The sequence below is a fragment of the Phoenix dactylifera genome, chromosome 6 (genome assembly GCF_009389715.1).
Source record: "Phoenix dactylifera cultivar Barhee BC4 chromosome 6, palm_55x_up_171113_PBpolish2nd_filt_p, whole genome shotgun sequence".
Lineage (NCBI taxonomy): Eukaryota > Viridiplantae > Streptophyta > Magnoliopsida > Arecales > Arecaceae > Phoenix > Phoenix dactylifera.
This window is the reverse complement of record NC_052397.1, coordinates 4,803,343-4,827,075: the sequence shown is the minus strand read 5'-3', so window position 1 is coordinate 4,827,075 and position 23,733 is coordinate 4,803,343. Positions and strand designations below refer to the sequence as shown.

Sequence of the window (23,733 nt, the reverse complement as noted above, 5' to 3'; positions counted from 1 at the left end):
CTTTTATCTATTCATCAAAGTTCAAAGATACATATTCCAAACCTACTGCACAAACAAAGAACCATGACAACCTTAGCAAGATCTAAATCTTGACAGCCTAATATGCAAGAAAATCCGCAACAAAAATTTTCTTCTTCTAAAGCCACATAAGAAATTCCATAGCAAAAGTCTCATCCATTCCTGAACAATTTCGGGCATACATGGTGAAGTGGTTGGTTGATATGATATCAAGACTCACGTTTCCATCGGTCCTCAAAGCCTCGTATGCAACGCCAACATGATCAATACCGCTTGGCTCTAATTTCGTAACTAATCACTTCGCAGCGCAACAGGGTCCATGACAGGCTCTCTCGAAGGCCTCAAGTTGGACTCATTTCGGTTTGGTGGGTACCCAACCACATGTGGGCCAGAAGCCCAATCGCCAACAATAACGTAGCCAGAGGGCATGATTTGTAATTTTTCTCATGGTTAGTGGCTTTTCCTTTCAAAACCGACGACCCGGCCGAAAGCAATTCACCCAGCGCTCCCCTTCTACTTCTCCCCTCCGAAGTCCTCCATCGCCGGCGGCTGGGAGCTCTTTTGATCGCTTCCAGGGGTATGGCTTCTTTTTATCTCTCCTTCTTCTTTCTTTTATTTTCTTTTAAGAAAGAATAGTAGCCAGATTGTGGCTTTCTCTTTACTCCTGGGTTTGGTTGGATTTTTGCATCCGACGGTGTCTTCGGGAGATATAATTTTTCTTTTCCCTTTAATTTCTCATAATATTGGTATTATTATTGTTATATTTAGTCATTTCTGTTGATACCTGCTGGTTTTTTTGCTCTGGATTGGAAGTATAATTTCTTTATCCTTGCAAGAATAAAAGAGAATTTATAATTAAGAAAAAAGGGAAAAAGAGGAAGAAGAAACTATCCACATACCCCTGCCCACTCCCAAGTACAAATTGTATCGGTTTATTAATTTCTTATGCTTTGTCTGAACTCTGATTTTTAATTAATGAATCATATTAGATCCCTTGGATTCATGCTTTCTAAGCTCCGGTGGTGTATGCTGAAGCCAGGCTGCTGACTGTGTTCCCTCTGGTTCTATGTATTTCTAGAAATTTAATAGGTTGGTTGGTGATGGGGAAGGACTCGAAGCCGTCGAGCAAAGGAAAGGGAAAGCAGGCTGCTGCTGGGGGAGAGGATAGTGCTTCCAAGGGTAAAGGGAAGGGTGGCAAGTCAGGAGATGGACTTGGTACCTGCACTTATGTCAAAGGTTGTTTCCTCCCCTTCTGTTCATCAAATCTCTGCTTAACTATGTGTTTTATTCATGCTCTCTTGAGATTTTGGTTTGCTTGTCTTGTTCATGAGAAATCAAGATTCTAGTAATCTCATGAATACACATGATAGAGGTATGGTTGTTCAGGGTGAGAATATTGAGGATTGTCCCAAGTCAATGCATTTGCGAGTATTTTTGCATGTAATTTGCAATTACCTGTATAGTATAACCTGGTGCTTGTGCCATTCTTCTGTTGGATAGAAGTTTTATATTTGTACCTTGGGGTGTTCCTGGTGCTCCCACCAAAATTTCCGAAGGAAAAAAAAATGATACATGTAGTAGGCAGTTATTTTCTAGTTTTTGTTTAAGCTCTTTACTAGCTTGTTCCTGGAGATTTTGTTTGTCAAGAATGATGTAATTTTATAAGCTTTCACTCTTATAAGCATCAGCTTCTTTCCTTGCTAGGCAGAAGCATAATGAGATTTCTCACAATGCCTCAGGTTTTAGTAGATATGTTTATTATTGTACAGTAGCCTCGGTGGCAAACTGGATGCTAACTTGTTTCCTTCTTCTTGATTATTTTCTAAAAAATGCTGACTTCTGCAATATTTTTCTCTCCTTTTCTCGACGGTTTAGGTTAAAAATGTAATCAATATAAAAGAGTAAGGTTTGGAATATTTGGTCTTCCAATATTATTTGATGATCTCTTTTCCTTCTGTCTAACATTTAACATCAGAGGAAACTGATTCGAATATGCAAATCAAATAAAATACTCATGGCAACATTCAAGATTCTTGTTTTTGCTTCTGCTATATCTATATTTGGGTGCAATTATAAATTATTCAAACTTTGTTATGAAATGCTTATGATTTTGTGTATCTCTAATTTGCTCATAATGCTTCCATCAAAAGTATTCCTTATTGTAGGTATTAAGGACTATAAGTTTAAGGTTTCCTATAACTCTTACAGAAGAATAATCAGAAAAAGGAGCACCATTTGATATTCAGTTGATTAATTTTTGTGGTTTAGGTGCTTGAACGGAAATCGAAATTCTGTATGCTCACCCCATTGGAATGAAATGTCAATATCTCAACCACTGGGTTAGGAAGCTTTGACTTAGTTCGAACAATCAAACTTGTGTTTCTTAAGCAAAACCCTCTAGGGGGCATATTTCCCGTAAGAGGGTAACACAAAATATATTATCAATTGTACATTCATAACCAATGTCTGTTGTGATGGTATCGGAACTGGTTGCTTGGCGGCACAAGTCCATGCCATGCCGTGTCGTGCCTGTACCGACACCGTAGAAGAGGCGAGGGAGAGGAAGAATGGAAGAGTAGAAAAGAAAGAGAGAAGGGGAGGATGGCAGAGGGCCAGCAGAGGGCTGGGGAGCCACCGCGCGGAAGAGGCAGAGGATCTCTGCCTCCGATCCTCTGTTTTGTTTGAAACAGGTGCCCGGAGCAGGGCCCTTTTATTTTTGTGATTTTTAATTGAAAGTTGGCAAATCCATTGCCGACTTCACTTATTTTTTTTTTAATTTAGAAAAAAAGGGCCTCCTCTAGGCCCCTGTTTCGAACAAAATTAGGAACTGTAGGCGGAGCCCCTCTTCCGGGGCTCTTCGGCCTCCGCCTCCTCCACATGGCGGCTCTCCAGCCTCTGCCGGCCGGTCTCTACCTTTCTCTCTCTTCCTTCCTCCCCCACTCCCTCCCTCCTCCGCTCTCTCTCTTCCTCTTTTTTCTTCTTCTTATCCCTCTCCATCGCCGATCTCGTTTTCGTTGCCAGAATCGTCCCAATCCGCCGCCAGTACGCTTGGGAAGTTCCGAACCGGGCGGTTTAGGATGGTTCTGCCGACCATGTTCATAACTCTCAACATGAATTCATATATCTACCATTTTTGTAGCAAGTAGCACATGCATGTTTGCCATGAGAATGCTTTGCATATAATAAGATAATAACTTCTTGTGCCACTGATGCCTTGTTACCTTGATAACTTTGCTATTTAATCATAACTTTGAACTTAATCTTGCACTCAATAATATAGTAATTTGTTATAGCAATCATTTTGTATTTAAAAAAGGATCTAATTAATATAAAGATCCTTCTTTCCTTCTTCGCATCATGTTCCCTCATCGCTGTAGATATTCTGGCTCTAGTTTCTGACTCTGCTTCATGCAGCTAGGAGCTTAAAACTGTGATAACAGTTCCAAAACATATATTTTGCTTCTTATATATTTTTTAAATAAGTTATAAAACAAAATCCATTTCATTTGCAATCAAAATCTTTAGATTTAGAATACTAATACTTATATATAACATTTGTCAGAAGGGTTGAGTAAGTAAAAGGACCATATGTTTACACAGCTTAGCTTTTGTTGCCGAATGTATGCCTTTTTTCTTGCAATTAAAATTTTATGTCCATAAGCACGCTGGGCAGCTTATAGAGTTGGGAGAAAGGTTGATGTTTATGGTTTTGGTTATCGATAAGCACATTGGTCTGCTCTGATGATTGAATCTGTTATCTGAGGCCCATAAATATCATAAAAGGAGGTTAACATTTGCCAGTTGGTTATATAGTTGTGAATGCTTTCTCATCATTCAGCTTTTAGCTTTTACATGGAAGATTTTGCTGGCTAATGAGAAAGCTCATTTCCCATTAAAATGACATTAAAATAAGTTTCAGTTAGCTGGAATAGCGTTATTGATTATGTTTATATGCACCTGCTGAAATAGAAAAGATTAACAGTTTGGGACAAATTCATGTCTGCCTATCGTGGAGTTGAATTAAAATGGAAAACATACAAAGTATGGCACAATGCTTAAGATAACACTGGAAGATGGGAATTTAATGAAGCCTATACATGGAAGAACCATGGATTTACTGGTATGATAGAGCATATAATAGTATGACTTTCCAGTTCTTTATGCAATGCATCAGATATTATACAAAATAATGTCTACTGCCATATGAAGTTGATGCTATGCTTGTTTTGTCTATCATTGGACTTCGAGATGGTCTAGGATGGCAATGTTAGTTTTGCAGCTTGACCATATGCTGAATTGTATCAATTTATAAGACATGTATGGCTATCATTGGTGGCAAATTAGTATGACAATGCACTGCAGGGCAATAAATAGATGCCAATGGTACTAAATGAGTCAGTTTTGATGCATACTTGTTATATCATTCTCAGTAGTTTCTTGATACAGTACACTATGAACCATCACCTAATACCTGTTTATGGTAATGATTATGCTTTGGACCACTCAAATTCAAGAAATAGGTCAATTTCTACCTTAATTGTGCCTTCGGCCATCTTTGCTCCATTTGAAAATTAAGCTTATAGGCTTATAGCTCAGAATAAATCTCTCTTGTGATCTGATTAGTTAGCAATGAACAAATTTTGTACTATTGCTCATTGGAAGTTTGCTGCCAATATTTAAACAATTTCTTTCCCTCCAGCAAGGCATGTCTTATGTGAAAAGCAAGGCAAGATCAATGAAGCATACAAGAAGCTGCAGGATGGTTGGCTGAACAATGGAGACAAGGTCCCCCCTGCTGAATTTGCAAAAGTAAACTTTTGCCATCCATTGAACTTGTTTTAAATTTCTCATGAATGTGTACTAATCAAGATGATTGGTGGTGTGAATCTGCCTTTTTCTCACTCTTTGTCTTCTTCTTCTTTTTCCCTACAGCATGCCCTTTTTCTTTTCTCGACTGGGTATTCTATTATCACTTCTCAGAGACTCTGGTGCACTTAGTTTCTTCCTTTATTCAATATCCATTAGTATCAGATGCTCTAATTATTTGTAAAATTAGATGCTTGGAATGAATTAGAGAAGTTTTTAATTTTTGATATTGCAGTTACTTACATATTCCTGGAGATGAACCCTGAAGTTTTCTAAATGGCTTTACTTGATCTCATTTGTTTTAGTCTTGAAAGTCTGCATCTAGTGAATGGGTAGGAGGAATTAGTTTAAATCATGGTTGAATGATTCATCAATTCGTACTATCTCCGAAAAGCTTGATAAACTTGGCAGGTTTTGAAAGTTTCGATCATGTTGACTGGGCTTTGCTATCTGTATTACTCTCTTGAAATGAATCTTGTGTTAAGTCATACAATGTGACTAGTTCTGAGTGCACTGAAGTCTTTGATCTATATCGGCTATCAGTATTAAATTTCAAAAATGACCCAAATTGACCTCAGTTTTCATTGAGCTTAGTTAAATTACAAGCACAATAAGTCAGGAAATTGGTATTTTTTGTGGCTGAGAGAGTTCTTTTGTGGCTCTCAATCTAACACCGGCTCTTCAAAGCTATGGTGCATATCCTTGTTGGAGGATTTTCATGGATAGGTCTAAAAGTTTATTGGTGTTCCTCAAGTAATTCATCAAAGGTTTAAACTTTGGTGTAAACTGAAACTATGCTTAGAACGATACTTATCAAGGCATCTCTTGGAGGAATCCTGTTCTCTATCCATGGCAAAACAAAACTAAAATAATTTCTTTTTTAATAGAAATTTTCTTAGAGTAGAATTATTAGTTATTGTAATTTTTGGTGGGAGAAAATTCCCTACATAAAGCAGATTACTCTTATTTTAGTGGTGAAAGAAGTATCTAAGACCCTACATAGACTTAGATATTATCCAAGTAAATGTGTAGTATGTGTGTCTGTACTCTGTTATGCATTTGTGCCTATATATTAAAGCACAATAAGATAATTTCTTTGTGTTTCCATTTGTGTCTGTTCTGCATGATACCCTGGCAAATGGCAGCTATTCATAGCACGATATTTTTGTGAAAAACCACCATCTCTTGCTTTATGCATTACTAAGGTTTCAGTGGCTATGTCTATTTTAGATAGCGGCTGAGTACTCCGAATGCCCATCAGGAAAGAAAGGTGGAGATCTCGGGTGGTTTCCTAGGGGGAAAATGGCTGGTCCTTTTCAAGAAGTCGCATTTAATACACCTGTTGGAGCTACCAGTGCACCATTCAAATCAACGTATGTTTGCATACTTCTTTTTATGATATTTCATGTTCAACCTTCGATATGTATTGCTTTCAGCAGTCTATCAAAGACGCTGATTGGAACTGGATTTTCAATCAAAGTCCAATATATCAGAAATCCTATGATCAAGATTTTGTGCCATGTCATTAGTTATTAATTATTATGCTGATGTTTAAATTCTTACTTTGCTTGGACTGACGCTTGTATGGAAAAAACACTGCAGGCATGGATATCATATCATCCTGTGCGAGGGTAGGAAAAATTAATCGCATCTTCAGTCATGATCCTCCAGAGTTATGTTCAGATATCACAATAGCATTTGTGAATGGAAAGCTTGTGTTATTCTCGAAGACTTGGCGGAAAGATAAGACGAGGCCTAAATATGAATGCTGTGTGCGTTTTTGGAGAGATTTTCTTGTTAAATTATAAGAAATATGCTTTGCGATTAACTCCATGTTTGGTTGGTAGCTGAGTAAAACTTGAAATGTAGGTAATGAAGAGACATCATAACGAATATTGTGATGTTTAGTCAGAGACTTATATTTGAATAAATGCAGAATGATTCTGGTCATGTTCAAATCATTTTAGCAGATCTTAAGATTATCATACCGCATCTCTATGGAAAGAATATAAAGTTGATGGTAATACTAGCACAGAGATAAGTTGATGGTAATAAAATATGATTGAAGCTATTTTGGCATGTTTGGTTGAAGAAATAGCCCAGAATAAGGGTTGGAATAGAGAATAGATCTGCAGGGATTTCAAATAAACAGGTACACAAGCGCGACCACCAAAAGAGAATTTGGGGTGTAAGCATTATTGCAAACAATCTGCAGCCCTATTTCTTCCTCTCCGGATACTGCAGGCTCTTGTATTATCAAATATTACAAGTATGTCGAATTCAACTGAGCATTTACTTTTGCATGGAAGAACTGTCATCCGTCTTTCAAAAACTTCTGTAGGTGAATCCATTAAAGCAAACCATTGCTTGTCAATGCCAAATCCATTTGAATGCAACATACGGATGAGAAAGTTGATATCAAAATGCCAAAAATTCATCTCATTCTATATGTGAAATCCCATCCATTTCTTGAAACTAGCAAGTTCAGGCCCTTCAGAAACAGCCACTCCAATTCCTGTCCTCCCATTCCTGCCAATGCCTCTATAATACAGTCTCCATTCGCCCTCTCTATCCATTTGAACCAGGCATGGATCGCCCACCCCTCTGCCATCCCACCCATCCTCCTCCATGGATGGTTCCAACACCGCCCGGTCTCCGCACCGCCTCCATTCCTTCAGCCCATCCCCCGACGCTGCCAACCCAATGCTCGTTCTGCCATTTTTGCAAACACCTTCATACGCCATGAGGTACCTTCCGTGTCTCTCATCCCTCACGACGTGCCCGTACCTCGTGCCGGCATCATCGAAATCTCCATCAGCTCCGCCGCCGAGCACCTTTCCGAGCTTCACCCACCTGATTCCATCCCTTGACCTCGCAATGCCGATTGCGAATTGCCCACATTCAGGATCAAATGAATGATAATACATCCTAAGATCGCTGGGACCATGGAAGACTACTTTGGGTGCAGCTACAAACAGAGCATCCCACTCTCCGGCCATCCCGGCGTCGAAGAGTGCGCCACTGTGGTGCTCGCCTTCGATCCTCGCCCAATGCCGGCCGTCTTGGCTGATGGCCAGACCCGGCAATGACTTGAAAACTTCGCCACAAGCCATGCTCGAATTCTCCACCTTCTCCTGGCTGAACCCCGTGTAGTAGAGCCAGTAGACGGCGCCCGGACCTCGGAGCTTGGCGCTGGACATGATGAGGACGTCGGAGGGCCGGACGCTCTCGGTGTCGAAGGCCCACCAGTCGACGCTCCGGCGCATGACCTGGCCCACGTCGTCGCCGGCGTCGGCGCGGCCGGGCCCTCTCTCCCAGTGGATCCCATTGTTGGAGACTGCCAAACCAATGGAGTTGCCGTCGGCGCCGCCGTGGTACCACATGAGCCACCGCTCCTCGTCGTCACCGACGAACCGCTTGACGACCGGGGAGCCGACATCGTTGCCGTCCCAGGAGTTGGCGGGGCCAACGTCGAACACCTGGCCGCGGGAGGATGGGGGAGGGGTGGAGGAGAAGGGTGGGCTTTGGAAAGCTGGGCTGGGGGGCTGGGGGGTGGGGTTGATGGATGGATGGTCGAGATCGAGCTTGGGCGGGTTGTGGCTGCCGAGATTTCTTTCTGGGGAGCAGCAGCGAATGGAGAACGTTTTTCTTGGGAAATTTGTCGGGTGATGGAAAAGAGTTGAGGAATTAGTTTTGATGAGGGGAGATGGACGGTATGCTGCTGCGGCCCCTGCGGCAGCCATTGCTTCCAAGCGGGGCGGGGGAGAAGGAAATGATCCAGATTCTTTCTGGTGTTCTCTTCGGGTGGATATTGTATGATGGGCAAAATAGTGGCCCAAATGGGCCCATTTGAAAAGGATGGAATGAGCTGGCTATGACCCCTACTACTTCTCTGAGGACGCTTTAAACAATGCAAAGCATATTTGGGATAAACATAACAAAAAAAAAAAATTAAATAATATCTTCCGGCTATTTTTTTTAAGATAAAATTGTGAATTATAAGAAAAGTTATCAGAGCGATCTAGTTTATAAGTTTTGTGGACAAACTATGGAGTATGTTTGAGCTGACCACGAGCTGATGGTAGTGTTTGTAATAGAATTTGAATGAATTTAGATTCTTAGCTTAACAAGGAAGTGTGGGGATAAAGTTAAAGAAATAATTAATGGATGATCATACTCATCCATACATTCAAGCACATATATACTGTTTACCCAACACTAGCTAAAATAAGATTATGTGACCTTCTGGTTGAATGTATTTCTTGCAACTCTCCACCATGAAAGTCGGGAAATTTTTCAAGCTACGAAACAAGAAATACACCTCTGCCGTGACCGTGGTTTTACCATTCTTGCTCGCAAAATTTGAACAACTTTATACTTTTCACAAATGTTGCATATTGAACCATCTCAAAGTTGTGCTTGTGCATTGCATCCTTTGAGCTCCCAATCTCATCCAAAAAAAAGTGACTATATTAATTTTTCTACTTGCAATTGAAATGCTTGGAGGTCTACCTTTCAAGCGAATATGTTTCTTTTTTTTTTTCTTCTCTACATACTAGTATGAGACACATACTGTGCACGTAGTTGAATAATTATGAATCCTCTGGAGTTCCTTCTTGGACGGTGCTATCGAGATGTGAGAGGCCCAGAGGTATGCAGTCTTTCAAGACATGGAAGGTCTCAGCACCAGAATCTCATGCAAAGGCTCGGCAGCGATTTTTTTTTTTGAAAAAAAAAATAGAAGCGCATAAACTCGATAGTGCTCCAAAGTTTTAATTTAATGATGGAATGGATTACGGTATTGCTCGAAGGTGGACTCCACTTTTTGAGCCACTCCACCCCCTGCTTCTGAGCAAGCCCAATCCTCCAGAGTCAAAAAGGGTCTCTCCACTTGAGCATGTTCATGTGCATCCGATGTTCAAGATATCGTAGCAGCTAGATAAAGGGAATAAGCAATGCAAGTGAAGTCGGCTGTGGATGGTGGGAGATGGGGATAGGCGCAGCTCGATTTTTTTTTTTTTTTCCGACGCCAACTGTGACTATTACAAAAATTATTAGTTGGACCACATCTATCAGTGTCATATCATTTTCAACCTGTAATGGCTTATACTCTACCACATGATTAAAATCTGCAATGCACTTTCGTAGTAGAGAAACATAGAAGACATTGTATGTATATGTTTGCAATAGCACGGCCGTATTGACAATCAGTATAGTATCGATCACAAAAAAAAAAGCATACATAATTATATTTCTATTTTTCTATTTTTTTTAATATTCGTGCATGTCGTTTTGTAGCTGGACTGATCCGAAGCTGAACTGATGGATCAATTATTTCTCCCATTCAAGATCTAAATGGGTCCCCAAGTTTGTCCATTTGGCCCGGCATTCCTCCAGCTTGGCAAGTTGGCTGAGAGATTCCTTCCATTCGGCGTTCTCTAATCAAAGTCGGAAACTTATGGGGCCTCGGCGGCTGGCTCGTGTTTCATTTGTCAATAATTCGGCTTTTGGGCTCTGAAAGAGACGCCCTTTATTTTTTTCTCCTCGGATACATTGAATGGCATGAAAAGAACCTGCATTCTGTCTTATTTAGGATTTTTTGCATGAATACCCTTCTAAATATTAGATTTTGCATGGATATTTTTCCAAAATTGATATTTGCATTTATCTTCGTAAAACAATGTTATTGTACAAATACCCATAATATAACGATTGTTCTAACTGTGTTAAAAAAAATTATATTTATATTAATTAAAAATAAAATTTAAATTTACAATGATATTATTATCCTTACTCGTTGTTTTTCTTCTCTCCTCACCTCTCTTGCCCTTTAAAAAAGAGCACCGTGCAATTAATTCAGTTACAATGGCTAATGGTCTCGTAAGCAAACCCACTAAGCGAATGGGAAACAAAGAAGAAGAAGAGAATGGCTCATTCAGTTACAATGGCTAATGGTCGTCGGAGGACTCGTCGGGACGGGTGGGGTGGGTGGCGGAGGGAAGGTCCATGGCGGCAGCACGGGCAGCGGCGGCGGCGGCCTGTACGTCGCGAGGGGAGAGGGTGGCGGGGCGGGGGAGGGAGGCGGCGAGTTCGGAGAAGTTGAGGACGGCGGAGGTGCCCTTCACGCTAAGCGCCGCCACGTCGTGGGCCCGCGCAGCCATCTCCGGCGTCGGGAAGGTTCCGAGCCAGATGCACGACTTCTTACGGGGCTTCCGGATCTCCGACCCCCACTTTCCCCATGCCCGCTTCCGCACGCCGCGGTACATCGGGTGCTTGCTCCCGTCCCGCGCCTGCTTCCCCCACCTCCCATCAAACCTCTCTTCTTCGGAGACGGCGATGGCGAGGAATTGGACGACCAAGAGCATGGCATTGAGTTCCTGCAGCTGGTTTCAGTTTCGGAGGAGGCCATTCGATGTGTTCGATTCCGAAACGGCTGAAACAGTTATCTCCTGGGAATCATGTTCAAAGGGCGGCCGAGGAAACGTATGGGGTTGAATGAGGAACAACCATTTGGATTAGAAGCAGGCAGAGGGTACGCAGCAGATGGGATTCTCTAGGTGCTAAAAAGGTTTGGATAGGTTGTTATGTGGATCACGCGGTTGGAAGAACAAGATAGCTTTCTTATCTTTTCTGTCGTGTGCTGTGTGCGAAGAGAGAAGAAAAGAGCGACTTGATGTGGGGGTGGGGAGAGGCCAAGAGGAAGTGAGGGAGAAGGGTGGGGGCGTGGGAGGATTTTAGTAGGGAGCGGGAGGGCTGCTAGGTGCGCAGGGAATCGATAACCAAGTGCGACACGAAGCCTTTTTTTTTTTTTTGTGAGAGATAAAAAGCGGAGAAAAAAAAATAATAATGTCATTTCAAACTTTAATTTTAATTTTAATTAATATAAATATATTTTTTTTAATACCGTTAAAACAACCGTTATATTAGGATATTTGTACAATAATAGAGTTTTACGAGGGTATACATGCAAATATCAATTTTAGAAGGATATTCACGCAAAATCTGATATTTAGAAGTTCATCCATGCAAAAAAACTTTTTTATTTAATTCATTTTCTTTCACCTTTGGTATTCGTGGAGGTCAGTACTCATGGGTCTATTTTCATGCATCAAAGTTGACTAAATAGGTTAGCTTTGGTTAGATCCGATGGCGGCACCTTCCTGCCATCACTTTTGTCTGTTGCAAGATCTTACCAGTATGACCCAGGCTTCTCTGCAATTCATTATTTGAACCGTAAAATCTAGTGCAACATTTGATGACCATTGTAAAAAAAAAAATAAACAACCATCGAACAAAATATTCATCATCAAAAGATGGCCAATCATCAAATGTGATACATTGATACGTAAGATTACTTTATTTGATGGTCGTCCAACTTTTAATAATAATTATCGAGCGCTGCATCAAATCCGTAGTATAAATTGTACATTGTAAAGAATTCATGCTCTACCGATATTAAGAAGCCTTCGTAGAGTTTCAATCACTCTATCTCTCTGGCTCATCTTGCATCCCATAAATCATAGAACCATGTGGAAGGAAAGGGCAACAAAGATGCATGGTTGATGGTCGAATGAGATGTTTCATAACACCGATGGAGGAGGAGGAGGAAAATAATTTTGAAGCAAAGTGGCGGAAGAAGCCTCCCGTGAAATAGCATTTTACAAACATAATTCTCCAATGATTAGATTTCCCTGAAAGCATATGATTTTCTTGTGATACCATGGAATCTATGTATGTCCAAAAAAAAGCTCATAGTGCCCGAGGGAGTTATTTGCGAGAAGCTAGGATACACTACCAGCAATACATGCATGAAAAGTTAAAATTTTTATAAATACTTTTCCTAAAAATATATTTAAAGTTTATAAGTTCTCTCTCTCTTTTTATATACGCAATGAATTTGCAAAGAAGGACTAATAAAAAATACATATCGGATTGTTTGGACCCGAAATAAATGAACTTTTTGGATTTTGAGGCTGTTATATGTAGATCAGATTTCAAAACAATTTTTTTTTCTGAAATTTCGTAACCAATAAAATTTAATCCCCTATCCCTCCTTGAGTACATGACCATGCAGTGTATCGATGACAAAGGAGATTGTTTTACTAAAAAGAGACTTTACAGCTTCAAATTTTATTGAGAATAATCTTTCTAGTTATACATAATATTGATGTAGATAAGCCAACCATCAAGCTTTAAGCGGACGCATGCATACACGTGAAACAACGAAAAAAAACTTTTTCTTTAATTTATTACTTGCTCTTCCGACGCTTGCAATGGCTGAAGTAGAGTCTCGAAAGTAACGTTATAAAATTTGATAAAGGCAAAAAAAAAAAAAAAATTCTCCCCACAAAAAAGATGAGGAATTGCCTTTAAAATAAATACATTAATAATCATGCACATCACATGTGGTAACATGGTATGATTACGATAGGAGTTTGGGTCTTTGGTTTTTTTTAGTCAAAATAAGGAGTTTATTGGCACATAGTGATACATTCACACTGTGAGGATCGTGCGGGTGTGTATTTAGTTCCATATCAGTTATTTGCTGAATCGATCTTGAGCACTTATACAGGATCAAAAAGCCAAATAATACCATCCGACTAGGCATTTTGGGTGAGCTCCTAGATTATTACAAATGGTATCAGAGCGGACCCACCTTATAACCTATGGACTAGAAAACACTGCAGTAAAGATCCATTAGGGCTGACCACCGATTGATCATGGTGTTTGTGATTAGATTTTAATGAATTTGAACTTTTATCCCGACGATGACGTTAGGGCGGGCGTGTGTTTAGTCCTACATCGGTTATTTGACAGGTAGATCTTGAGTACTTATACAGGATCAAGAAATTCAAATAATACCTTTCGGCTAGTCATTTTGGATGAGGTTCTGAATTCTTATACATACACCATCTATTTTTATGTGATTTGACCACTATGTCATAAATATCTTTATGTGAACTGATGACTCGTCATAGGTGCTTTCATGTCACAATGATATAGAGCAAGAACATGGGATGAAGCAACATACTGCCCCATTAGTCTTACATCAAATTTCATTTCCACATAATTTAAGATGGATGCACCATAAAAGTGCTGCTGAATGCCATATTTGATGAACGGATAAGTGATGTTGAATGCTATATTTGGTGAATTGTGGGAGTGGTTTCCAAGTTACAATAGCAAAAAATGCACTTCAATCCTTGTAAGAATTTGGGTGTAGGCTTACAAAAATTGTGGATTGTTCCTTAAGATTTTTTATGTTTACATATTAATTTCTACCATTTTAGTTCTTTCACTAGCTTTTATATCCTAACGAAGGTAAACTAGGGTTGCATAAGGACAAAAATGCCTCTAGGTTAATAGTGGACAAGGCTTCACACCAGGTCTCTTCTTGGTTTCTTTTATATAATTTTCCCTCTTCTTGCCTGGCTTGCCTGCCAAGAGACACAACGGCATTGGGATATTGGTTGCATACGAGAGCAACAAGCAAAAAAAATATTTAGAAGATATGAAATTAAAATCATTAGGAAAATATAGGCAGAATATTCCAATACCATCTACTTGACCTAAGGGATGTATAAGCAATAATTGCAAGATTTAAAGATTAAGATATAAATATAAAAGAGACAAGGATTAGTATGTAAATATAAAATACATTAGGGATAAATCAATAAAAAAATCTAATGTATATACTAAAATGGAGGCTTTGCTCATACAGAGCTCTCCATTCACCATATAGATGCCCATATTAATAACATTATTCATAGAGTTTTTATTTTGGATAATGGTTGCTCTCTATCAAATATAATACTATAATATGTTAATGATATTATTAATAACCATGTTTGCTTAATATATCCTTATATATGCTTAATATTTGTTTATAAAGTAAAAAATATTAATACTACTAAATTAATATAGAAATTAATGGTATTATTAACAATTATACTTGTTAAATATATGTTAATATTAATAAAATATTTTTGATTAGCATGTTACTAAAAAAATATTTTTTATTAGAGTAAATTATGAATATCCTTCTTAGCTGTACGCATGAGTTTTTTAAACTATCATATGTAAGTGTAATTCATCCAATAATTTCATATTTTTTTTAATTTATCTTTTTTATTATATAAAAAATTGGATCATAATTTTACTATTTTACTATATCGATATATCTATATATTGTTAAAATTTTATGCAGGGATAATATATTATAATATTTATATTAAAAATTTATTTTAAGAAATAATTAAACTTTTACATCTATTTTATTTTATTTTATTTATGTTACCTATTCTATCACACGAGAAAAAAACAACCTCCTACGTGGGTTACATGCTAGTTATACTAATAAGAAAAGCAATATCCTAAGAAAAAAAAAAAAGAAAAGCAATATCCTAAGAAAAAAAAAAGAAGAAAAGCAATATTTACTGCTTACTAATAATCGCGAGAGAGCCATCCAATGCGGAATGAGAAGATGGATGGGGCCCGCCCGCCACCGTCGTCTCGTCCTTATAAGCCGAGGGTTTTTGCTCCCCACCGTGTTTCCCTCACCAACCCTTTTTCTTTTCTTCTTGTTTCATTTGTTTTTCTTTTCTTTAAAGTTTTAGAGAGAGGGGAAGAAGGAAGGCTTTTCATTTCCACCTCCGCCGCCGCCTCCTCCTCTCCCAGACGATGGCGGTCTCCTCCGGCTGCTGCCCCACGAAGTTCTTCTTCGTCACCGCTGCCGCCTCCGACTGCCGCGGCGACTCTGGCGCCATCCCCCGTCCGGATTTCCCTTCCGGCACCGCCTCCTCCCGCCTTCTATCCCCCCGCCGCTGCACCTCCGGTCTCTCGTCCGCCTTCATCCTCCGCTTCCCCCCCAACTTCGTCCGGCAGCTCAGCACCAAGGCCCGCCGCAACTGCAGCAACATCGGCGTCGCCCAGATCGTCGCCGCTTCGTGGTCCAACAACCCCGGCCTCCCCGAAACCCCCCTTTCCGCCGCAGCGGCCGCCGCCGATGCCGCGGCGACAGTTGCGAGCCCCGTTGAGGCGGACGTCGCCACCCTCGCCGGTGGCAACGGTACCAGTGTACAGTCGCAGATCCCGGCGGCCGATTCCAAGGCCGCCATTGCTGCAGCGTCGCTGAGCTCGGACGGGAGCCTAGCAGTTCATGCCGGTAGCCCGTCCGCTCCTCTTCTCTTTTTATCGATTAAAAAGTTCTTTTGATGTTTTCCTTGGCCCTTTTTCTGTTTTTCTTTAAATCAAGAAAATCTTGGTGGTTTCTTTCTTTTAAATTCTGCCGCTACTAAAAAATTGTCTCCTGATGCTTCCTCTTCGCCCTTCTTCTTTTCTTCTTCTATTTGATGTCAAGAAAGTGAACTTTGCCAGGAAAAATTTTGTTTTTTTTGTTTTTTAATCTTAAGATGGATTCGGTAATTTACATTTCATCCCACGATCTTGATCTGCGCAGGCGAGAGAGTAGGACGCGGTATAACCACGGATGCAATCACCACCCCGGTTGTCAACACCTCTGCTTACTGGTTTAAGAATTCCAACGAGCTGGTTGATTTCAAGGTACATGGTTGATTTCTTGGAGATAGCTATGAAAATTATTCTTGATCTTTTGGATTTCTTGAAAATTACACATTCTTGATGAATCTCTTGCAGGAGGGAAGGCATGCAAGTTTCGAGTATGGGCGATATGGAAACCCAACCACGAAGGCTCTGGAGGAGAAGATGAGGTATTTGATTTGTGATACCTTTTTGGTTGCATGATCTTTTTTGGCTGCACCTTTTACTGCTGTAGTTTAACATGATTTCTTTGTTGGAGCAGTGCATTGGAGAAAGCTGAATCTACCTTATTTGTGTCATCGGGCATGTATGCAAGTGTTGCTATGCTTACTGCACTGGTTCCTGCTGGTGGGCATATCGTTACAACCACTGATTGTTACAGGAAGACTAGGATATTCATCCAGAATGAGCTTCCTAAGATGGGAATTTTGGTAATTCTATATCTTTTATAATTACTGTTGTTTTATCTATAGTACTAGATGAATTGTTGGATGTAGAACTGGTCCTCTTTAATGTCTCAGGAGTCAGGACAGTGTAATGATGTTGTGGTCCTGCAGTTTTGTTATTGCTAGAATGCCCATGGGGCGTAGACTTGCAGAATTAATTAAGCTCTGGGATCATGTTCTTTGGATGATCATGCATAAGTATATTGGTAAGAATGGAAGATGATCTGTGTTGACATGATCGCCAGGGTTTAGCAACCTCAGGCTAAACAGATTCCCTAATTGGCAAGCTGTAATAGCAAGAGTGTACTGTAGTCGAGACTGCATAACAATGCTGACCAGTAAATAGGATCTGAAGCAATAACTAAGAAAACTTCTGGATATGGATTTCATTTGACTGCTGATGCATTGGTAGACACACATTAAAATATGGATCCATTGTTCCATGGAAACAAACATGAGAGTAGGATTTCAACATGTAAACAACTAATATCCAGCTTGACAAGAGCAAAAATACATGACACATGGGGACATAGGAGAAAAATATTTTAAATTGAATTAAATTAAAATTAAAATAAATTATATAATTAGTTGTTCTATGTGGGATAGAAAAATGTGAAGAGGTAATACTTATTAAGTTGTTTCATGTTATATATAATTGACAAGTGCTTCTTTACAGTTATTATTATCTTATAAGAAATTGATTAATTCCTGCAACTATGATAATGTCACTATTGTTCCCCTGTATGGGAAAGTGGTCAGTGCTAAAGAAGGTGGATATTAGTAAAAAAACAAAAATGATGATTCATTGGGTTTAGCAAGTGATCACTAGTATAAATCATGAGTTTTAAATTGACCTTGTGCTGTTTTTATTTACTATGAGTTGTAGCAATACATGTGCCTAGCACAAAAGTTACATGATAGTTCACAAAGTTTTTAACATCATGATCCTTAAATAAACGCCATAAATCAACAGAGCCTACTTTCAATTATTATGAGACTTGTATGATAACTACATCAGGATCAGCAATGGAAGAAGCTGACTTTTCACCAGTCTGAAGTATCCAAATCCAAGATTTGAAAGCTATCTAATAAGTTTGATGCATTTATGATTTGAGGACATGTGTTGACATGGATTTTTCAAGATGGACATAGGTGTCCAACTAACACTAACTATATATCGTATCTTATGGAGTACATATGTTCCATCAGTATATTGATATTAAACATTGATTTAATAGCCTTAGGCATAATGGTGTGTTTTCTACCTGAATTGACTCTAATAAACATTGATATGTGCATTTATACTCAAATATGGACAGTAACTTTCAACCTGCCTTTGCATGTAGGCTATGTTTTGAACTCATTATATATTTGGCTCTTGCTCACTCTGCTGTACTTGCGTTTTGTCATTTCTGATGGTTGGTTTCTATTGTTGGTAATTCAAGGAGTGGAAAGGTGCTATCATTGTTCAGATGATTGCTGTGTTTCTAATGATCAATTTTTGCATTTTGCACTTTTGCTTTTGGCTAATGTTATATGGCTGGCTCATATACCTCTCTCTTCCTTATCATCTGCTCGTGATATTTGTCCTCTGTATTTATTTAGTTTTATATGTTGATGTAATTGCTTCTTTTACCCATTATCAGTATCTGACAAGATATTTCTTGTGGCATTTGTGGATCCCAAAACCAAAGTTGGTAATCTAATTAGTCAGGTTTGGATATGGTAATGTATGATTTGGTAAATTAGTAGCTAATTTAGTTAAAAATTTCTGACATCCATATATGAGTATGCATCCCCTAGTTTAAAAGCAAATTAAGTGTTGATGCACTTTAAATAGTCAATACCAATGCTACCCTTTGATCAAATGCAATGTTCAGGTTAGTTTGTGAATCTTATGTGCTCTAAGATAAATAAACAAAATGCATCCATAACAAAGAGAAGCATGTTTGGGCATTCGATTTTGGATTGACCAAATGGAAATTTAAGACAGTTCTTCGTGGTCAAAATTTTAAACCATGCTTATTGTTCCTTTTCACTTTCAGGTAATGAACTTAAATGGTTAACCTGACTTTTATCTTTGGATATCAGCAGCAGTAAGAAAATTGCCTTATGCTACCTTGCATGGAATTTTTATTTAAAATATGGTTTGCATAGTCAAAATCTTTATGTTAGGTATGAATATGAAATAATGTTCTTTCTTCATTTAAATTCAATACATTTATTTTTCCTTAAATCACTTCGACAAAAAAGAAGTTAGAAAAATTCAACAGCTTCTATGTATAATTTCGTTTATATACTGTTCAAGGATAACTTTTCCCTCCCTTTTTTTGTGCATGTTTCTAATTCTTCATTATCTTCAAAATACAGGCTACTGTGATTGATCCTGCTGATATGGACTCCCTGAAAAGTGCTCTGGATCAGAATAATGTTAGTGAATAATGTCGCTTGTTGGTTTCTAATCTCTCTTTTATATGTTCCTGTTGATTTCTGCAGTTGCACTGAGCTGATACATCATTTTTACTCAGGTATCTCTTTTCTTCACGGAATCGCCAACTAACCCTTTCCTTCGATGTGTTGATATCGAGTTCGTTTCAAAACTTTGCCACAGCAAAGGAACACTAGTTTGCATAGATGGTACCTTTGCCTCACCAGTCAATCAGAAGGCCTTAACTTTAGGGGCTGATATGGTTTTGCATTCTGCTACTAAATTCATTGCTGGCCATAATGATGTAAGTTAATGAAGTATTTCTTTTTTGTATGTCTCTGTTGAATTCATTTCACTTTTGCATTTCTAATATTATGGAATTACTTATTCAGGTTCTTGGAGGTTGCCTTAGTGGTTCAGAGGAATTGATTTCTAAGATTCGTCAGTATCATAATGTTATTGGTGGTGTTCTAAATCCTGTAAGTAAACATGATAGGTGGCGGGCTTATAAAATAACTTAAATAAATATTTTTGCTTCATGTATTCTGCCATCTTGTATGTGGAAAGTAGAGGCAGGTGGGAAAAAAATTGTCAGTCTAGGGGTCAGGTTTCTATTTATAGTTGAAAGCTTCATCAAATCCAAGCTTCTCTTTAGTAGATCCATTACAAACTCCCAACTATTTGTCACAGGTGGATAACATGAAAATCAATGAATGTGGGGCTTGGTAGTGATTTGGATTTTTTTTAAAATGAAAATAACTTTTACCACAAATTATTCACAATACAATATTGCCTTCCACAGGATTCTCTCCTTAAGCTTCTGGAATTAGTTGTCAATGACACATATTTTATGTGGACAGCTCACTGAAGATCTTACTCAGCATATAGCCTGAATCAGATGATTTCTCTGTTGGGGGATATTCCAAATTGGGTTAATGCTACATGTGTCACCAATTTGATAGGCATCAAACTCTTGACTTTTGACATTAAAGCATGATTGGAACCAGACATGACTTTATGGTCTAAGAATTGCATTACTTTTTATCGCTGGAACGTTGATCCTGTTTGCTAATTAACTTCTATTTTCTTGACTTTACCCTTCCAGAATGCTGCATATATGATCGTCCGAGGTATGAAGACGCTGCATCTTCGTGTACAGCAACAGAATCATACGGCATTAAGGATGGCCCAGTTTTTAGAGGAACATCCTAAGGTAATTGGGGCTTTTCCTTTTTTATTAGTCTATCATTTTAGAAGTCTTGTAAATCATGTTAGCTGGAGCTGATTCAAATGTTGATTAATTCATGAGAGAAACTTCGACCCTCATGAAATATGATTACTATGAAAGAAAAAATAAAAAGCAATACACAGAACAAACACATTCCATCCCCTGCCTGCACTCCTATTTTATTTTGAGGAAATCTGGATGTTTTCTCAATTTTCATTTCAAAAAGTTTTTCCTGTGATTATGTTTCAACAAAAGGATACTTGTGCATCTGTTCTACAGATTTTCTTTAATTATTCATTAGATTTTCTTCCTAATATCTTTCATTATGTCTTTGAGATATTTCTGATATTTTATAATTTTTATCCCTTTCTCCCCTAATTTTAAGGCTTGCTAGTTTGCAAGACGCCTGTATTTGCATTGAGTTGTGAATTTATGCTCTTTCCAAAACGTATCCTGAAACCTTACTTTGCAACTGATTTCCTTAGCTACACATGTTGAAGATAGCCATGGGTTTAGAGGAACAACCTTAATCACTTATTGAATCAATGTTACTGTTAGGAATTTTGACCTTCATCTTCTTGTGCAGTGCCTAGAGGCTGTTGTTACTCTTAGTTTTTTCTATAATTTTTCCTTCTCAGGAGCTTATATTTATAAACGTTTGATCATTTCTGTGCTCCAAGGATAACTGATTTCAAATGAGTGTCTTTGTTTCCACTCATTTAAACAGTGCATGCAATGTGAACTGATAATCTGCCTGGGAATAAAATAGGAGACACCGAATGAATTCGATGTCAAGTGGAAGTGCAATGTTGTATGCAGCTGAGATATCTTAACAGACCGAGAGATTTGAACCTTGTTTCTACACGACATGAGATCAGGCACTCGCCATCTATTTTTATTGTTCAACTATTTAACAACATGAAAAAACCAAAAGCTCTGCCCTTCCCCTCTATCCTATCCAAGGGATAGAAGGGCAGAGGCCCTGGTGTCCCTTCCAGTCAAGAATTGGGGGCTCAAAATCACTAGCCCATATGCTTTTATTTCATGCTTTTCTTCATTCGTGGTTCGATATTCTGGGGTTCTAGGTGTAGAGGAACCACACCAATCCACCTTAAACTTGGTGCTTAAACTCTACCGTGGGTGACGATACTGTAGGGGAGGTCCAGCTGAAAAATAGCTCTAGAAAAGTGACCTGAATTCTTATTGCTGTGTCAAATGCATAAATTTTAAGCCCTACTTCGTGACCATTGTCCTTAGCCATTAATTATTCAAGTGTCGGTGAAATAATGTGTCTTACCTCCCCCAACCACCCATCTCTTTCACATTCCTTGTTTCAGTGTTAGAAATTTTGGCTTCCCCTTCTTCATGCAATGCCCAGAGAATTGTATTTACTCTCTATCATTTGATAATTTTCTCGTGCTTGTTGCTTTTATCTCATGATTCTTTTTTTTTTTTTTTTTTGAAATATCTCCTCCAAGACTACTCATTTCATGGTCAAAACCTGAACTTCCATTCAGTCTAAGCAGGCTTGGTATACCAACTGAAGATCTATCTAGGAATCGGAACACCAGATGAAAGCCTGTAAAGTGACTTTCTTATCGTTGTGCTGTAAAGTGTAGTTATACAGTTTGTCGGTAGTTACTTCTGTCCTTTGCACATGAGAGAGAACTTCTGCTAGAGCAATGAACTTGAAGAAAAAATTCTGATTGGATTAAGATTAATTCTGAAAAACTTCTGATTGGATTAAGATTAATTCTTATCGTGCACATGATCTAATAAAAGATACTTCTAGTTTCTCCGTCAAGAATCTTCTTATAACTCATAACTTCTAGCGAATGAATTCCAAATTAGACCACTATTATTGTATTCGGAATCTTCCTATAACTTCTTGTAACTTAATTGTATTGCTGTCCTATGCATGCTTTCAAATGCAAAGTTTCTCAAGGTCAAATTGGTCTATTGTTGTATTGTTCTTCTGTCAGTATTTTGTGTTTTATTAATTATGTGGAAGACCTGAAATGATATATGTTTATTTGCTAGTTTAGCTTTGCTACTGCACTTACATCACCTGTGGCATTTTTGTATCTGACTTGGCACTTTGCCAGATTACACGTGTCTACTATCCTGGTCTGCCCAGTCATCCGGAGCATCACATCGCCAAACAACAAATGACTGGATTTGGTGGTGTGGTCAGTTTTGAGGTGCGTCTCTCACCCGTGCTTCCATTTTTTTAACATCACAGCCTCATTGTTAACGTGAACTTAATTATTGGTATTTGGGGTGCAGGTAGCCGGAGACTTGCAGACTACAATGAAGTTCGTCGATTCTTTGAAGATACCATACATTGCACCTTCTTTTGGGGGCTGTGAGAGTATCATAGACCAGCCAGCCATCATGTCTTACTGGTATTCTTGCCCCTTTTCAATTTACCCGATTGATAGTAAGAACCCACTTTACCCTGCATGCAACGGTGCAACCTGATAGAATCCTAGAAGGAATAGCTGTTTCATGAGTCTCACGACATCTAGGCTTTTCCCCATTTGGGAACATCTCAGTAGTTCAACAGGGTCTAGAATTTTGATAAGAAAATAACTGAATATTTGGATGATGAGGGAAGAAGCTATGACTTCACATTCCTAATTTAAGAAGGGCATTCTGATCGGTCTTTGTGGTGCAGGGATCTAAGTTCATCCGAGAGAGCCACGTACGGTATCAAGGACAACCTGATCAGGTTCAGTTTTGGAGTGGAGGACTTCGAGGACTTGAAGGCTGATATCGTTCAGGCCCTGGAAAGTATCTAGTTCCGCAACAATTAATACTATCCGCCTTTTCTGTTCTAATGTGGTTGCTGCCACTTATTAGTTTGACAGGGTTGTGCTGATAATTTAATTTGGGACTTCTGTTTTCTCTCCTTTTTTTTTTCTCTCTCTCTCTCACTTAAGCCCGTATTAATGCATCCAGTCTTTGACATTTTAGTATACCTCTTTATGAAACCGATAAACTTCTTTAATTCTCTATGTTTCACCCGAAGCGCCAGGTTTACTTGATTCATGCCATGCATATTCTGAACAAGTGAGCATCAACCTACTGAATGGACATTTTCTTCCCGACTAAAATACGTATCAGCAACTCACCATGTGAGATAACCACAAATTGGCATTTGAAGCGTGAAAAATTTACATGTCCAT

The 23,733-nt window shown here is 38.8% G+C and overlaps 4 protein-coding genes across 4 annotated transcripts; 2 read left to right on the top strand and 2 right to left on the bottom strand.

Annotated features, from left to right (window-relative positions):
* The first annotated feature begins 468 nt into the window (after positions 1-468).
* On the top strand, positions 469-6,845 carry LOC103702774 (peptidyl-prolyl cis-trans isomerase NIMA-interacting 4). The gene is made up of 5 exons (XM_008785336.3): positions 469-595; positions 1,097-1,254; positions 4,718-4,827; positions 6,115-6,257; positions 6,487-6,845. Exons 2-5 carry the CDS (start codon positions 1,119-1,121, stop codon positions 6,527-6,529), a joined length of 432 nt encoding a protein of 143 aa, XP_008783558.1. The 5' UTR covers positions 469-595; positions 1,097-1,118; the 3' UTR covers positions 6,530-6,845.
* Positions 6,702-8,696, bottom strand: LOC103705221. Its single transcript, XM_008788859.3, has one exon. The coding sequence runs from the start codon at positions 8,625-8,627 to the stop codon at positions 7,329-7,331; it is 1,299 nt and encodes a 432-aa protein (XP_008787081.2). The 5' UTR covers positions 8,628-8,696; the 3' UTR covers positions 6,702-7,328.
* A 1,983-nt stretch (positions 8,697-10,679) lies between these two features.
* On the bottom strand, positions 10,680-11,572 carry LOC103705210 (dehydration-responsive element-binding protein 3-like). The gene has a single exon (XM_008788848.3). It carries the CDS (start codon positions 11,247-11,249, stop codon positions 10,833-10,835), a length of 417 nt encoding a protein of 138 aa, XP_008787070.2. The 5' UTR covers positions 11,250-11,572; the 3' UTR covers positions 10,680-10,832.
* Positions 11,573-15,462: 3,890 nt separating this feature from the next.
* LOC103702763 (cystathionine gamma-synthase 1, chloroplastic-like) lies at positions 15,463-23,555 on the top strand. Its single transcript, XM_039127212.1, has 11 exons — positions 15,463-16,048; positions 16,343-16,446; positions 16,540-16,613; positions 16,706-16,874; positions 19,260-19,319; positions 19,418-19,621; positions 19,710-19,796; positions 20,423-20,530; positions 22,651-22,746; positions 22,832-22,950; positions 23,223-23,555. Exons 1-11 carry the CDS (start codon positions 15,565-15,567, stop codon positions 23,344-23,346), a joined length of 1,629 nt encoding a protein of 542 aa, XP_038983140.1. The 5' UTR covers positions 15,463-15,564; the 3' UTR covers positions 23,347-23,555.
* Positions 23,556-23,733: the final 178 nt, after the last annotated feature.

Coding starts and splice junctions, on each gene's coding strand:
- LOC103705210 (XM_008788848.3), bottom strand. CDS start 11,249: ATGCTCTTGGTCGTCCAATTCCTCGCCATCGCCGTCTCCGAAGAAGAG.
- LOC103702763 (XM_039127212.1), top strand. CDS start 15,565: ATGGCGGTCTCCTCCGGCTGCTGCCCCACGAAGTTCTTCTTCGTCACC. Junction 16,447..16,539: donor ACGAGCTGGTTGATTTCAAG/GTACATGGTTGA, acceptor AATCTCTTGCAG/GAGGGAAGGCATGCAAGTTT. Junction 22,951..23,222: donor CCAGCCATCATGTCTTACTG/GTATTCTTGCCC, acceptor TTTGTGGTGCAG/GGATCTAAGTTCATCCGAGA.
- LOC103705221 (XM_008788859.3), bottom strand. CDS start 8,627: ATGGCTGCCGCAGGGGCCGCAGCAGCATACCGTCCATCTCCCCTCATC.
- LOC103702774 (XM_008785336.3), top strand. CDS start 1,119: ATGGGGAAGGACTCGAAGCCGTCGAGCAAAGGAAAGGGAAAGCAGGCT. Junction 1,255..4,717: donor TACCTGCACTTATGTCAAAG/GTTGTTTCCTCC, acceptor CTTTCCCTCCAG/CAAGGCATGTCTTATGTGAA. Junction 4,828..6,114: donor CCCCTGCTGAATTTGCAAAA/GTAAACTTTTGC, acceptor TGTCTATTTTAG/ATAGCGGCTGAGTACTCCGA.